Raw genomic sequence first — 16,010 nt, forward strand, 5'->3', positions numbered from 1 at the left:
AGGAATACTCTAGACCAGAGCTCAGCAAACTTTTCTACCAAGGGGAGATATTAAATATTTCAGCTCTCAAGCCCTACGATCTCTGTCGTAACTACTCTATCACTGCAGCATAAAGCAGCCATAGACAATATATAAACAGATGGACAGGACTACGTTCCAATAAAGCTTTATTTACAAAAACAAGTGTCAGAAGGGACTTGGCCCTCGGGCCATAGCTTTCCGACCCTTTATGATAGGGGTCCCCAGCCATCTCTTGGTTAGAGAGATGGCTGGGGACACATTGGTAAAGGGGCCGATGGTGAACATCTTAATAGGTTTAATTGTTAAGAGCTGAAAACTAAAAGCAAATGTGGAGATGGGAATATGAAACAATGAAGATATAATAACTGTGAGTATCTGTGCCCCAAATAACACAGCAACTACTTATATAAACCCAAAACCACAGGAGACGCAAGGATATGTCGATAGAAACTTATTGGGTGTAGGAAACATTTAACACACTACTCTCGATACAAGACAGATCAAGTGGCCATCGATAGAAAGACCTAAAGAATATAATAAGGGAAGATCCTATATATCAAACTCTACACCCCAATAACAGGTAATGCACCTTTGCCTCAGGCGCGCACAGAACATTCACAAAATCTGATCGTGTATCTGGTCGCAAAGAAAACATCAGTAGGTTCCACAAAGCAGTAAAGTTGGAAATTCATAACAGGAATTTTTTTTAAGTGCAAAAAGCCCCCTCTACCTGGACATAGAAATATACAGGATGCAGTACCCACATTTGGCAAAAGTGGGGAGACCTCAGGGTTCCCACCGACATTAAACTCAGCCTGAGTGTTTAAAGCGCTTCCTGCATTCGCTCATTGAACAAAATTTAACTGAGCATCCACTAGGTACCGATGTGGCGTCCAGTTGGGGCTAAAAGGAGAGGTTCCTCTCTGCTTTTCGGAAATCCCTTTGGGTGGGAAAGACTGACGGGAACAGCAGCCCCCTAGCCCTGTGTGAAGAGCCTGCGTCTGGAGGCCAAGGGGGAGTGGCTGGATGCTGCCACCTCATGAAGAACCGCTGAAAGGCTGTGTATGTCGGGAGAGTAAAGAGAAACCCGCAGGATTTCAGAGACCTTCTCGCCCCAGTGCCTTTCCATCCGTAAAGCATCATCGTCTGGAGAACATGCCCTTTCCGCTGTGTCCTCCAACAGGCCGGAGGAGCAGACGTCACCGGCCATCGAGTAGTGAGCTCCCCGTCACACGAAGAACCGAGCAGCCCCTCTGGTCCTCTGAATGCATCACTCATCACCTCGGATCCAGGACCTCAGTCTCTTCCCGTTGGAAAGCATCCAAAACATGGACAAAATTGGCGACGACCCAAATGGCCAACAACTGTGCGCTAGTGAAGCGGTTTGGCTCTGTCTATATGATCGGGTGTTACGCAAGCTTTAAAGAATTAGTCCCGAGAAAAGATTTGCGATCGATCACGTAGGAACCGCTTCTGCTACAAGAGTGAAATGAGCAAAAGAGAACACGATCGATTCACGGCACGACGTCAGAGTTAAAGAAAAGACGTTTAGGGAAAACAAGACCAGGCCCCTTGCGCGTGTTCTTTGGTTCTCTTTGTTTTATATTTTTATGCATCTTCCAGATTTTCTACAATGTGCATGAATTGTATGTGTAATTTCTAAGTAAACAAAAAATAGGGCTCTAGAAGAAATTGCTAAAACGAGTGGACATATAGACAGAGATCCCCCGGACACCCACGGAAAGGTCATTGTAGGAAGCGTCAGATCACTTCTCAGTTTCCTTCATCGACAACCACGGCATCAGTTAAATTAAAAAAAAAAAACTCCACTGGGTGCCCAGTGAGGATGGTCCACAGAAAAATCCTTTGGGGATGGAGAGAGAAGTCCGGACTCTGGGTGACACCCCTGCCCCCCCCAAGCATTTCACTCAAGGGCAATGGATTGTGATAATCGTGACATTCCCCACAGTCCCCGAAATAACATTTTCTTCTGTGCACCTGAAAGTAAAAACTGACAACATGCAACCCTGGAGGAGGGAAAAGATGTCACAAATCTCGGTACCACTAGATGTAGAAGGAAGTCTCTCCCCTCAGGTTCTTGAAGGCAGAGCAGGGGGACGGCCCGTCTCACGCGTCCCTCTGGGTGGGACAGTGAGAAGGAAGCACCTTCGCGTAACAGCTACGTAGAAAAAAGTATTTCTAAAATCAAGGGCAAGAAGCAGTGTTCTTGTGAGAACCGATCGCTCTGGCACGATACCTTGGGAAGCAAAAATCCGAAACGCGTGCGGGGTGATCCAACGCCGTGGACGTAAGAAAGCCCAAGAGATAAAATGGGCCTCCTTCCTTTCTGCTTGGAGGACTCCTGGACGCGGTTCCTGTAGCTCGTTAGCCATTAAAATTATTAACAGAGAATTATCTCCGATGGAAAGTGGTTCTGGTCTATGCATTGTTTTCCTCTCCTGCCAAGACCGTGTGCAATTTACTCTGAACGTGAGCTATCCGAAGCCATCCAGCGTTTCTAAGTAGGCTTGGACCCGGTTCGCTGACTGCGGCCCAGCGAACCACCCAGGGCCGAGTGGCCAAAGGTCCCCGCGACATAATTTATTGGGAACTTAATTGAGACTAATTGCTGTCTCTCGTTTGCCTCCCCGAGGAACATCTGCCCAGCATCTGCTGTGACACCATGTGGTTGGGATGTTGGAAGCGTTCTGGGAAGTGAACGAAGGGGCATGAATATTTCATTGTGGATGTAGCCCACTGTAACTTTTTATAGGAAACTCCCAGTGGTTTTATTAGCCTGCCGCGTTAATGCGCAGTGTCTCTCCAACGTGCGGGAGCCGAGGTTTGGGATGCGCTCGGGACAGGCTGCCTCAGTGACACCCACCCCCAAGGAGGAGGGGATGGGTGGCCTGGGGAAGCTGCGGCTGAGTTGATGTATTGGGGGGGGGGGGCGCAGAACCCAGACTGTTCTGTGAGGTGCCCACGAAGGGCCTCAGTTGATCCAGAAGGGGGTACTCAGATGATAACAGGTTGGCCGTGTATGAGTGAGCGTTGGCACCGAATGTGAGAAACAAATGAGGAGGAGCCATTCATCCCATTTCACAGATGGAAAAATAGAACCGGGGAAAAGATTCTTGAGCAAGGTCATCAGAGACTTAGCCTGTGAGCCCAAACGAGAACCAGGACTCTCGCCTCCTAGGAGGCTCTCAGCTGGAGGAGGTGAGGATAATCTTGGGGAAACAGTACCCCTCAGGGGATTTGGGGAATCATAGAAGAGCCAGAGGTGGGGGGAAGGCACATCTGGGACCTAGAGAGGAGCTCCTGGGGGGCAGGCACATGAGATCGGCCCATAGACAGAAATGAGGAAGGTGTTCCAGGCAGAGGGGCAGTGTCTGCATCGCACCTCCAGGTCAGGGAGTAGCAAATGGTCCCGGAGAGAGGAGTTCCCTTAACTCGATCTGTCCTACTTTTCATTTTCCTTAGTCCAGAGTCTTAGTTTTATTAACGTGCATATATTCCTGAAAACATCTGCAATCCTTGGTGGAATTATGGATGAGTGTGGCTGAAGGGATGTCTCCATTATCAGGCGGGGCCTTGAGTGCCAGGCCCAGCATGCGAAAGACAGGAGGCACTAGGGAGCCCTTGAAGGTTTTGGAGTAAGGACGTCGCATGACTGAAGCTGTGCCAGAAGCACTTAGGTTCCTTAGGAGGGAAAAGAAATCACTGGGGAGCCTGTTAGGAGGCTGTTACATGGGTGGCCATGGGAATGGGGAAGGGGGACAGGTCTGAGATCCCTATGGGGATTGGCTTGGTGGCACTTAGCCACTATTTGAACATGGCTCAGGGAGCAGTTCGAGCTTACCTGCAGATCTCACCCTGAGTGGCTGGTCTCTGGAAAACAAGGGGCCACTGGGGGAAAAGGAATGGCTTGTGACCTCAGCCACCCAGAAGCAGAGGCAAGTGGGACCCCCTGCTGTCCTCTGAGCTGTCCATCACACAGGCCCAGAGCCCACAGCGTGGAGAGTCAGAGGTCCCCTTATTCAAGGTATCTGTGGAAATTGTGGCATAGGTAATGTCTGCCCCCCAAAATTAAATAAAAGTGAGCCATGGGAGCAAAATTGCCAAAGCAACCCAAGGAGGGGGCCGAGATGAACTTGGAGAGTAAGAGAGGCGGCCACGGTCAAGCACGAAGGGGGAGCGGGGGGGGGGGGGGGCAAGACCGCCCAGCACCTGAGAAGCAGGGAAAAAGTGGGCTCAGTCAGGCAAGTGGCTGCCAGTGTCGCAGCTGTTGTGTGAACGGGACCATTATGACAAGTGACGCCCACTCAGGGCCCTCAGTCATTTCAGTCCCTGCAGGGAGGTGGGCACCACAGGGTGCCAGCCCCTGAGCTGGATGCGGTCCTGGGTCGCCAGCTGCCCTGAGCCACGACCAGTAGGGCCGCCACTTTTAACACACAGGGATGCAAAATAGACGACGGAAAGTCACTCAGGAGATTGTAGTCCAGGGGCCTTGCAGGCTCCTGTCTGCTCTGGGGGAGTTGGGGGGCGCCTTTGGCAGGAGGGGTTCGAGGAGCAGACATGAGGCTTGCCGTTAGAGGTGGTCGTGGGTGGGGAGCGGGGGGAACTGCAGACTCTGTTCTTGTAAAGCTGGTGCCGGAGCCTCGCAGGGCAGGCGAGCCCCGAGGGCAGGCAGCCAGCTCCGGGCAGGTCCTCGTGGAGCCCCGCCTCTGTCCCCCTGAACACACAGCCGGCCTGGCCTTCCCCTCCACGCCCTCTTCCAGAAGGTGCAGGGCCGGCTCCTTCTGGCCCGGAGACCTGCCCTAGGGACCTTTGCGGAGAGCTCTGTGAAATCATGGCCCACGTGGGGCAGTGGCCGGTGGGGTGGGGTGTCGGGGGGGTCCGCTGGCGTATTTTCACTTTGAATAATTTCATGGGGCAGGGCAGCCGGGACAGCCAGGCAGGGACTCCTGCTGGTGTTCCTGAGGCCTCCGGGTATTTTCTGCAGCCCACTCAGTTTAGGACTTTGGGGCTCGTTTCAGGCCGGTCCCGCTCATACTAGTGTCTTGGGAGAACCATGCCACATGATTAACTTTTCTAATTGTTTTAGGGCAAAATACTTGGGTCCAGCCTAGTAAGGCAGCCAAGAGACAAGCTCGCATGTGGGTGCCTGTGTGTGTGAGAGATAGGAGCATGGGGACCAAAGCCAAGGAGAACGCAAGGACTCAGGTGCCCATGTGGCAAGCGATGGTGCCCAGTGGCCTCTTCAGGTGAGAGTCAGAGGAAAATACACATGTGGCCGCTTGGGTTTAGGTTCAGATCTGCCACAGCTGCCTCGCAGAACAGTGAAGCGTGAAGTCCCGGACTGGAGGCGTGGGGCCGAATTCCACAGCAGACCGGGCTTGGCCCACAGAGGTGTCTTAAGGTCTTAGAGTTCATTTCCAACATTTTAAAATCAGGAGGTTGCACTCAGACTGGGTTTTTTAGCTTTACTTTGAAAAAGGAAAGCTGTGGCCACACTTGACCCCCATGGCAACAGTGGGCTGGACCCAGTGGCGGCCCTGAGGCTGGGCCTGTGTTCTCCATGGACCACAGTCACGGTCACTCTTTGTGGTGTCAGTCAGTCAGGGACCCCTGACTCTCTGCTGGCCTGGTTCTGATTTGTGTAAGTAATTTTCCTATAAAATGTTTCTTATTTACAGAAAAGTACTGAGATTAACTAGGTAACACCCATGCCTGTACCTCCCGATTTTAACAAATCTTCCTGGTGGTTGTCGTCTTTACTTCAGTGCAGACACATTGGAAGCCCTCTTGGGCCCCTCCCACTCCCAGTCTCTTTCCCTCCCCTGCATCTCATGTCACACCCCCTGGGATGGCTGTAATAAAAAAGACAGACGATAGCAAAACTGTCTGAGGATGGAGAATTGAGACCTTCATGCAGCGCTATGGGAAAACAGTCCGTCGCTCCTCACACTGTTAAACGTAGAGTTAACATGTGATCCAGCAGTTTCACTCCTTGGTATATAACCAAGAGAAATGAGCATATACGTCCACACAAAAATTGTGCAGAGCTTGCTCCCTCTGCTCTGATACGCTGAAATTATTTCCAGAGTCCATTGCCGAGCTCTGTGCCTCTGTCTCCCTCCCTCGTACCACTGGCCTAAGATTCCGTGATCTGTGTGGTGGGCCCTCCAGGGAAGCTGGCCTCTCCATGCAGCGATCCTCTCGCTGTCTTTCCTCCTTCTGGACAGGTGGGTGGCAGGCCCGTGGAGCCCCTGCTCAGCGACCTGTGAGAAGGGCATCCAGCATCGGGAGGTGACCTGCGTGTACCAGCTGCAGAACGGCACACACGTCACCACACGGCCCCTCTACTGCCAAGGCCCCCGGCCAGCGCCAGTGCAGAGCTGCGAAGGCCAGGACTGCCTGTCCATCTGGGAAGCGTCTGAGTGGTCACAGGTGGGTGCCTGGGCGACTGCTGGTGCCGAAACCACCACCAGGGCCTCCGGCCCTTGTCCACAGAGACCCCACCATGGTCCCTTTTCCTGCATCCTGTTTATGACACATCTTCACATAGCACAGCCCTTGCAAGCCCCTAGATCAACTCAAAGCTGTGTTCTGGCTCACATGCTCTTAAATTCCATCTGAGATAACAACATGGCTAAAAAACGTGGATACTGTGTTATTGATAATGTATAGGTTTTTGATAATATATACCACGGTATTTTTAGGTCCCGTTTCTAATGAAAATATAGATGGATGGATAGATAGATAAATACATAGATAGATACATAAATAGATACATAGATATATAGATACATAGTTGATACATAGTAGATACATAATAGATACATAGATAGATACATAGTAGATACATAGCGGATACATAGTAGATACATAGTAGATGCATAGATAGATACATAGGTATACAGGCCTACCTTTAACATCCTTTGGGCACATTTGAACTGTGGTGTGGTCAGATTGGGACGGTGGTTTCACGGGCTTTCCTTCGACTCTGAGACAGGCTCTGTGGATTGCAAGCGGCAGGCAGATGCTGGGAGGGACAGCTTTTACTGTGCTCGTCCAAGTTCTAAATCTCATGCCATAACCATTTTGGAAAGAGGTCAATTAAGCCTTCAGTTTTTAATTTTGAAGGCTGATCGTGTCATTTTATCTTTGGTAACAGCATCCTTCAAGGCTTTGCATGGACTCCGCAGTAATGATTTTGATTGTTTGGCTGTAAAACAAAAAAATAGCTGAATAAAGGGCCAGCTTCCCCCCGGGTCCCCCATCAGATGTGTTCTAGGAAAGTCAGAAAGGCTAAATCCAAGACACTGTTCAGTGTGGAAAATATTTTTAAAGTTCCTTTTTATTGCCAAACAGTTGGAATTATTTTGAATAAGAAAGTATTCAACCCGTTCTTAATGAATGAAAAGCCTGCCCTTGGCTGTTCTAAAACGAAGCTTACTTTTCAGACAGATCTTGACATGTCCCCGTTTAAAGACCTGCGTGGTTAACCTACCCTGTATGATATTTTAAGAAAAGAAGAGAATTTAAATTTTTTGCTTGATTTTTTTATTTATATGGACTTAGGTTTGTAAGTTTAACATTCCAGGGGCCTTTTTGGGGGAGGGGGATACTGGTTGGAGGGGCAGGGCTAGGTAAGCAGTCTCTCTCCCCTTACCGACTTCCCATGAGCCTTAGGGCCTTAATCACCTGGCTGTTGATCCAAACAAGATTTATGCTTTAATCTCATCAAAACCATAAATTTTCCATTCAGATTCTTTTTTTGGGGGGGGGGGAATGCCTCTTTACCAAAATAACCAAGCCTGACATTATCAACTATCAGCATAGGATTGAAGAACACCATATCGGAAGACGTGAGACAATTGGGACAAGATTTATAGGACCGTCTCTATCTCTGTCTGTCTATGTGCCTGGTCACGTCCTATCCTCGCCCTGAAATCCTATCCACGCCGATCAGTCTCCCTTGGGCTCAGCCCAGACTTGAGCTGAATGCTTCTTTCTAAACATTGAGCTTGGAATCCAGTGTCCACCCCCCCCAGCCCCCGTCACATGCTCCCAGACTGGTGTTTCTACCACTTCGTCCGTGCTGAAGGCTGAAGCCCCTCTAACATTTCCTCGCCTGGAAACGCTTGGGTTTGACTTTCTCCTGGGAGGGTGTTTGTTGACGGGGTTGCCTTATGCAGCCAGCAGAGCGGATCACTCTCACTAGCTGCTCTCCAGCACCGCTAGACTGAGGCGCAGATGTCGAGAGAAAGGGGGTGGCCGTCCCCTGTCCTCAGCTTCCAGGGCCCCATCCCTGGATCTGAAGCCAAGAGAGAAACTGCACAGCGTCCTCTAGGTCCCTTCCGAGGCAGCCGCAGCTCACACAGGCCCAGGCTTCCAGCCAGTGGGCCGCTGGTCAAAAGGGCCACGCCAAGGGGTTGGCCAAGAAACAGGCGGGACGGTCCGTGCTTGAAATTCATGGGAAAGGAACAAGGGACACAGAACAGAGTCAGACAAAGCGGAAAGTCAGGCAGAAATGGGGAGCGGGCTCTTAGCTGAAGAGGGAGCCAGTGGGGTGGGTGCCGGTGTCATGGACGAGCCCAGGAGTCAGTGGTGAGGCCAGAGCTGATGGAAAGGGTCAGGGAGCGTGGCCGGGCAGGGCACGACCCTTCAGCGCAGTGGTCCAGGGCTCCCTGCAGCAGCCTCCTGGCCCAACCCGTCCTGCCCGGACAGCCTTGTGTGGGAAACCTGCCTTCGACTGGCCCCCTGTGTCCCTTGAAATGCGCCACTCACCCCACACGCAGGATCATAAATACATGTGCTCTCCGAGCTCCCCCACGCGATGCCACGGCCAGTTCTGAAGCACGAGGGTTTCTGCTGAAACAAGCCGGTCTAAATTAGCCTCAGAAAAAGAGAAAGAAGAAAACCTAATGGGACCTTCAGACGGAGCTAAATTGCATGCACAGGACAAGTAAAGCACCACAGCATTTGGGGGTAAATGTTAATAACAGAAATACAAAGAATAACGTGAGTCCCTTATATGCATTTTTGCAGAAGTCAGCTTTTTTTTTTTTTTTTTTAGCTGAAAAACATCATTGCTGTCATCTCCCGTGTTTTAGGTAAATCAGGCGATTATGAAAAAGGGAGTGAGAGTTGTGGGGGCTCCAGTTAGTGCCACTTTGGCGTGACAGGGCTCCCAACAGTAGCCCTGGGGCCCGGCTGTTGGGAGGAAGTCGCCCTCCGAATCCCCCTCCGAATCCCCCCACAGCCCGGTGGGAAGAGCCAGGGGCCTAGACCTCCCTGCATTGCCTTCCTCACCTGGCTCCACCCGACTCCTGTTCCTGCTCCCTCGGTGGTCCAGCAGCACCTGTCCTTTGAGCTCATCTGCGGCATTGGTCTTTGGACCTAAACTTCACTCCCCTGGGTCTGGCACTGGGTGGGGACTCACTAGGGGTTGAAGGCCTTGAGCTGAGCGGCACCGGATTCAGTATCCGGGTTGTGTTTTGCAGTGTTCCGCCAGCTGTGGCAAAGGGACGCAGAAGCGGACCGTGACCTGCACCAACTCCCAAGGGAAATGCGACGCGTCCACCAGGCCCAAGGCCGAGGAGGCGTGCGAGGACTACTCTGGCTGCTACGAGTGGAGAACCGGGGACTGGTCCAAGGTGAGTCCGACACCCGACTTCCATCCCGCCCCAGCTGTGCGGGGACGCGAGGCGGGAACTCCGCTGTCCCTGTGGGCTTTGTTTCAATGAGGTAGGCCCCTGAGTGACCAGGCAAACTCACTTTCTTTCCAAACTCCGCACCTGCCGGTGACCCCACATAGTGTGTAATTTGAAAGGGAATGAATGTCCCCCAGAGCACAAAGCGGGGTGCCCGGATGCCAGCCTGCCGTCCCGTGAGGCATGCCAGCTGCGCCCCAGCATCCCGCAAGGGTTTGGTCACCCGGTTGTCACAAAAGCCTCATAAACAGGTGGGAGCCTTGGCCAAGCCACACAGCCCGGGGCTTGTGGGCAAACAGCACTCTCATTGTTGTGATACACTTGGGTGAGGGGCACAGAGGGAGGGCCACAGCTGGGAGAAAGGACAGCATCTCCCACAGCCAGGTCTTGCCCCTGGGGACACAACACAGGGTTGGTCAGCATTGGAATGAGTCACAAGGATCTTTGCCATTTAACCTGCCTTGTACCTGTTCGCCTGATGCTTGACGGGTGCCCGTTTACTGGGAACTGGGTGAGTACTGTTGTTCACATGTGAGACCCAAACAGTAGGTCCTCTAGAGGGCTTCTCCCCTAAACTGTGAAATGTCGAATGAAATTTTCTCATGTCTAATTTTCTAATGACGGTTTCCGAGGAGAACGCAGTTTCCAGTTGTGTTTTCTCATGGCCTTGGCCACTGAAAACTCCCCATTTGGTTCTCTCGATGTCTCTTAACCCTGGGGTCTGAGAGGCACCAGTTTTTGTGTGGCCTGCACAGTCTCCTAAATATTTCGGGGTTCGCTGTTAACATTTAAAAATGGGAAAGTTTCCCCTGGAAGTTTGGGCTGTGGCTTCTCTGAGGACACCTGCCTCGCATCACGCGTGGCCGCTGTGACTTGGGCCCGGCAGAGGCTGGCGCGGCTCCCCAGGCCACGGGTCTCCACTCCCCAGGCTCTGGCAGCCATTCGGCCTGTCATTTACCTGCCGGGCTCGGAGGTGACTCACTTGCCTGTGCTTTACAGAGGAAGGAATGGTCTGCCTGCTGGAAAGCAAAACTTACTGGAATCTTGTCTTTGCAAAAATGCATGCCCCCCACATCAGAATTCAAGCTCCTCCAAACCCCTGGGATGCATAAAAGCCAAATTTCTCAGGTTCCAGCACCCAGATGACAGTGAATTCAAGGAAAACCAAAAACACTCCTCCCTGTTTACTCCCGGGTCAGAAAACGTGAACAAAGCAACAGGACCGAGGCCCAGCAATCCAGTTTATCCACAGATCAGACCTAGGGATGTAATAAAGCTCAGCACGGAGCGGCCGGGATGAATCCCACGTGGCGGGGGAGGCTTCACACAAAGGCTCTTACAAAAGAAATAGGCCGTTAGGGCCACAAGTCCTGGGATGGGGCTGTGAAGGGGCCGAATTCCTGCTCTGGTTCGCCATTTCCTGGGCCTTAACCTCTCTGGCCCTCGGTCTCTTTATCTCTGACACGGGAATCCTGACGCGCTGGCTCTGCCTGTCTCTCAGAGATGCTCAGAGCTCGCGAGGGGCCAGTACATGTGACTAAGCACTTCGACCACTAAGCCACTTCCCTGCCTCAAGCCTGTCACCCAGTGGTCCCACAGTTGGGAGAGACAGTCCCCAGGACCGGCCTGTTCTGACCTACCTTCCTCTTACCCATAGGGCTGCCCAGCCTTTTCTAGAACCGTGCCAGGAAATGTCGTCTCATGTCCAAGCGTATCCAAAACCAGCTTGAGAAGGGTCCCCAGCGTGGCCCAGGGAGATGGAGGCGCGCTGCCACCAGTCTAGGTTCTGATCAGAAAGCAGTTGTGAAAGTTCTGTGGCAGAACACTCTAAAGGCTGGATGGTCCCGTTGTCCCTGACGGGTCACCGAGGACACGGAGGGGGAGCCTGTCCAACACACCGACGGGCAGAATAACATTGTCGGGGCAGCAGACGCGCAGGTGTGGGTGGGAACAGAGCCGTCGTTCCAGCTGGGGAGTTGGTAGAGGTCACACGCTCAGCCAGCCTTTATCGTTGAAGGGTGACTCCTGCGGTCACAGGTGGCCGGGCAGGAAGCAGAGGTGAGGTGCGGTCAGTGCAGGTCGGGCGGCACCTGGCATTGTTTCCTCTCAGCTATGGACCCTGCACCTCCCAGCACCAGGCCCCTCCGGGCAGGGCCATTATCACCGGGAACAGAGGCTCAGAGAGGCTCTAACAGGGCGCAGGGTGTTTGAAACTGTCCTGATAGGAGAGTTAAGTTACCAGACTAGAGAGACAGTGACAGTGCCCCCTGCAGTCTCCCGGGCTCCAGGCTCCTGCCTTGCCAACCAGAATCCAGGGCTCTGGGGGGGATGATCAGCCCCAGTCATCGGGGTCACCTCGGCTTTCTAGTTCCCGGGCTGCAATGTCCCAACCTGAGTCTGCAGGTCAGATAGGGGGGACCCACAGCTAAGGCCGAAGTGGTGAAAGCAGCTGGAAAGGGAGTGTGAATTGAAGGGGAGGGTGTGTGCCTGTGTGTGTGTGTGGGGGGGGGTGTTGGGTGTGTGGGGGTGGCTGTGGGGGGGGGTGTCTAAGATAGCATCTTCAGTTCCGAGGCTGGAGCAGAGGCAGTGGGGATTTTCATTATTGCTTAAACCTGCTATTTCAGGTTCCAACAGCTTCCGAGGTTTGTGTTGCTCTTGCCAAGTTGGGGGGCAGTCTGTCAAAACTGTGCTTGATATTTCACCAGTCAAGTGCCTGTTAGGCACAAAGAGAAAATTGAGTTACTGAGGGGGTGTTCTCTCCCCCTGTCCCTCTCTCCCTCCATCTCTCTCTCCCTCTCCGCCCCCCACCTTCCTCCCTTCCCTCCTTTCTCCCCGGCCCTCATCCTGTTACCCAAACCTGCCCCAGGCAGACTGGCCCCTCAGAGGATGGCTCAGAGACAACATGGGGTGGTGACACCGGGCAGTGAGCGTCCATCCTCACAAACGGTCACCCTGACCTACTCTCCCGCTCCCCCGGAGCCCGCGGACGGCCCGCCCGGGCCTCTCTTTAGGAACCAGAGCTCATGCACATCTGTAACGTTCCTGCAGCATCTTCGTGCTCCCGAGACTCTCGCAGCCTCCTTTAGCTGACTCTCAAAACATCCCTTTGGGATCTGGTGTTATTTATAGCCGTGATTTTACAGGCAGGGGGAGGGAGGAGAGGGGAGCCTGTCATTAGGGCCCGGCCTGCGTGTGATGACAGAGACCTGGTCCCTCCCTGCAGGGGGAAGTGTGGCCAGGGGAGTGGGGGCCCAGGGAGGGCCGAGGCCAGGGTGGAAGGCCCGTCCCCTGGGAAGAGTGACACAGACGCCCTGGCCTCACGTTCCGCCTCTCGGAGACGCCGTGCATGCCTTTGGTTCCTGCTTATTGTCCACCTACTATGCTCCCAGCACTGCTTTTGGCCACTTGGGCTGTCAGTGTAAGGATGAGAGGGGACCGAGGCCCCATCCGCAGCTCACAGTTGGTGTGCGGAAGCCAGGCCCTGCGGCTATTATCATTATGTTATCATTATGGATTATTCCAAAAAAGCCAGGCCCGTGACGCTCGCCAAATATCTCCCTGTCACCTGGGTCAGAGGAACGAGCGAACAGAAGGTCTTTCCCCCTTTCTGCAGGAAACTCACGTCTACAGAGAGGGAATCCTCCCTTGCCCTGTCGCTCCATAACTGACACCCAAGCCTTTCAGCGTATCCAGATCAAATTTTGCCCTTTCCTTTGTTTCCTTTTGCTCTCTGCACACCACAGTTTTCTTATTTCATTGTTGCTCTTCCCGGGGAACTTTCACCCCCGTGTCTTTGGCGCCCCCACCCTGGGCTGGGGAAGGGCCCCTGGGTTGGGTGGCAGGTCACCAGGCGAACGAGGGGCTGCACTTCCTTCAGGTCCCCAGCCAGGCAAGGAGCTGTTCGGGTGGATTTATGGTCCACTCCCTTTTTGTCTCAGTTTCCTGTGTCTCGGGAGCCCCATTAAATGTTAATGTAATTAACGGCTTGAAAAAGCCACCCAGCAGGGAAAGAGTGCTGCAAACAAGACCAGATATGTTTCCTTTTCTTTTATAGATCTGTTTGCTTGGCTTTTAAAAGCCTGAAAAATGGCTTCGCTCCTGTGCTCGGGGCTAATCCGATGCTATCAGGACACCCAGGCGGGCGGTCTCCTCGCTGTTTAATTAAAGCCGAGGCCTGGTGGGGTGGGGGTGGACAGAGATGGAATTTGTTGCTTGTGCCTGTCATCCTTAATGTGACGAGATCAGGTGACAGGAGGGGGCCGTGCAAAAGCAACCCTCAGACCTGTCTGGAATCATGTTTGTCCTCAGGGCCACGTTGGCCTCTAATTGTGCTCCCAAGGTCTCCTGGCTGAGCTGCCAGGTCAGTGCCTGGAGCCAGGCAAAGGTGGGCATCCATACCTGCCTGCAGAGCCCCAGTGACAGGCCTGGCCACCTGGGAGCACTCAGCAATAGGCCAGGTGACTCAGTGCACCTTCCTGGACACCAGGGACTCCATCAGCCCTGTCTGCTCTTGGCCCCGTGCTTGCTATTGTCGTTAATAGCAGCGCTTATTGGGGGCCCCTCCATCCCAGTCTCCCTGCTCAGCACCTGTTCTAAGCTGTCTCTAATCATGGAAACCATTCTGCAAGGAAAGCTTTATTAACCTCAAGCCACAAATAGTGAAACTGAGGCTCAGAGAAGTTAAGCAACTTGCCCAGGGTCACACAGGCAGCAAGTGGGGGGGGGGGCAGCCATGATCCTTCCCTGGTGAAACTCCGGCCCCAGGGGGCGTGGTTACCCATGGATCTTAGGCCAGGTAGGCACCACTTCGACTCATGAAAACGCAGCCAGTTTGGAAGGTGGCAGCTACATCAAAGGGTCACTGATGGAGTCTTTCGATGTTTTAAATTACGTAGGTAACCCTCTCTTACTATAGAAAACACAGAAGAGAAAATACGTCCTGCACACCGGATGATAGCACGGTGAATTTTTTTCACAGTTGGTCTTAGCAACTCCTATATAGGTGCACACACGAGTACTGAGCAAAAATGGGGACAGTTTGGTTACTTGCCTCTTTGTAGCCCGTGTGTCCTCCCACCGAACACACTGGAGCAGCCCCTGTGGGACCAGCTCAAGCGGTTCCCAGGCGGGTAAGCAAACACCAGAGGCTCTCACAGGTTCTTCGTGTGCGTGTGTGTGTGTGTGTGTGTGTGTGCGTGTGCGCGTGCGCGCGTGCTCCGGCCATTCACAGCCCAGGACTGTGTGTGCAGCAGCCCCCAGGGCTCCAGCTAAAATTTAGCAAAACCTAAGCCAAGACTTAACCCCTGGGAGGGGCAGGGTCTGCAGGGTCCCAGGTGCCCCTGCAGCTGTTGGGTGGCCCCTGGCCTCTCACCTGGCCTGGCCCTGGCTCCTGGAGGTGCTGGAGAGCCGTGAGCACAGACACTTGTGTCTCCATGGGAGAACTTGGGAGACACTTTCCATGAGCTCGTGGAGCAGTTCTCTTTCCAGACTAGAAAATTAGAAGCCAGTGACCCGTGCTAGGAAAGACAATGAAGAAATACACGGTCGAGCAGGACAATGACCTGGGGTTTTTTATTTCTGGCCACTCATGCAGTCGCCATCCAGGACAACCTCTGAATCCTACAGGAAGCTGGAACAGGCAGCTGGGGCCTGTCCCTTGTCTCCATCCACTAATCACGTTACCTGGGGCAAGACACCCCTGCTGAGCTTGGTGGCCAATGTCAGCCTCAGGACCACGGTGGAATCTTTCTGGCGAGCCTGCAGGAGGAGTGAGCACGCCTTCCGCCCATGCTAGGGGTGTCATGAGTGCTATCCACCCACCCCACCCCACCCCCAGCCCAAAGCATGTGAAACCAGACTGAAAACTGTCTGAGGGGAAATTAGCCCTTGAGGCTACCCCAACCAAACACCTGAGTTTTACGATGGTCACTGATCATTTCCGGGCAGAGACCCTGTTAATTTTGCACTTGGTTTTAATAGACCCACAGGACTGAGGCCTCGCCCGATTTCTCACATGCATAACAGCGACACCTGCAAAAGGCATCGAAGCCCTTGCTGGTGTCCTGGCCAGGAAGTGACTCAGCCAGGCCGACTGCCCAGCTGGCAGGGCCTGGGTGCCTGGTGGCAGGGGGAACCATGGGAGCCAGACGGGCACACGGCAGGCGTCTCCTTCATTAGCCTGTGCAGTCTCCTAGGGACCTGAAAACCCAACAGTCACCTGTCCCATGTTCCTCCGAGAAGGACTGTGAAGATACCCAGCTCCCCCTC

At 53.3% G+C, this 16,010-nt stretch overlaps 1 protein-coding gene across 4 annotated transcripts in view; it reads left to right on the plus strand.

Moving 5' to 3' along the window:
• The window catches only part of ADAMTS17 (ADAM metallopeptidase with thrombospondin type 1 motif 17), a 156,158-nt gene that overhangs the window by 134,259 nt on the left and 5,889 nt on the right, over window positions 1-16,010 (plus strand). For all 4 annotated transcript variants that reach the window (XM_081124765.1, XM_081124767.1, XM_081124766.1 and 1 more), the window contains 2 exons: window positions 6,270-6,474; window positions 9,534-9,686. In XM_081124765.1, the coding sequence (XP_080980891.1) occupies window positions 6,270-6,474; window positions 9,534-9,686 (358 nt within the window). The remainder of the gene's footprint in view (window positions 1-6,269; window positions 6,475-9,533; window positions 9,687-16,010) is intronic.

Source organism: Miniopterus schreibersii, assembly GCF_964146895.1.
Source record: "Miniopterus schreibersii genome assembly, chromosome: 22".
In the NCBI taxonomy this organism is placed as follows: domain Eukaryota; kingdom Metazoa; phylum Chordata; class Mammalia; order Chiroptera; family Miniopteridae; genus Miniopterus; species Miniopterus schreibersii.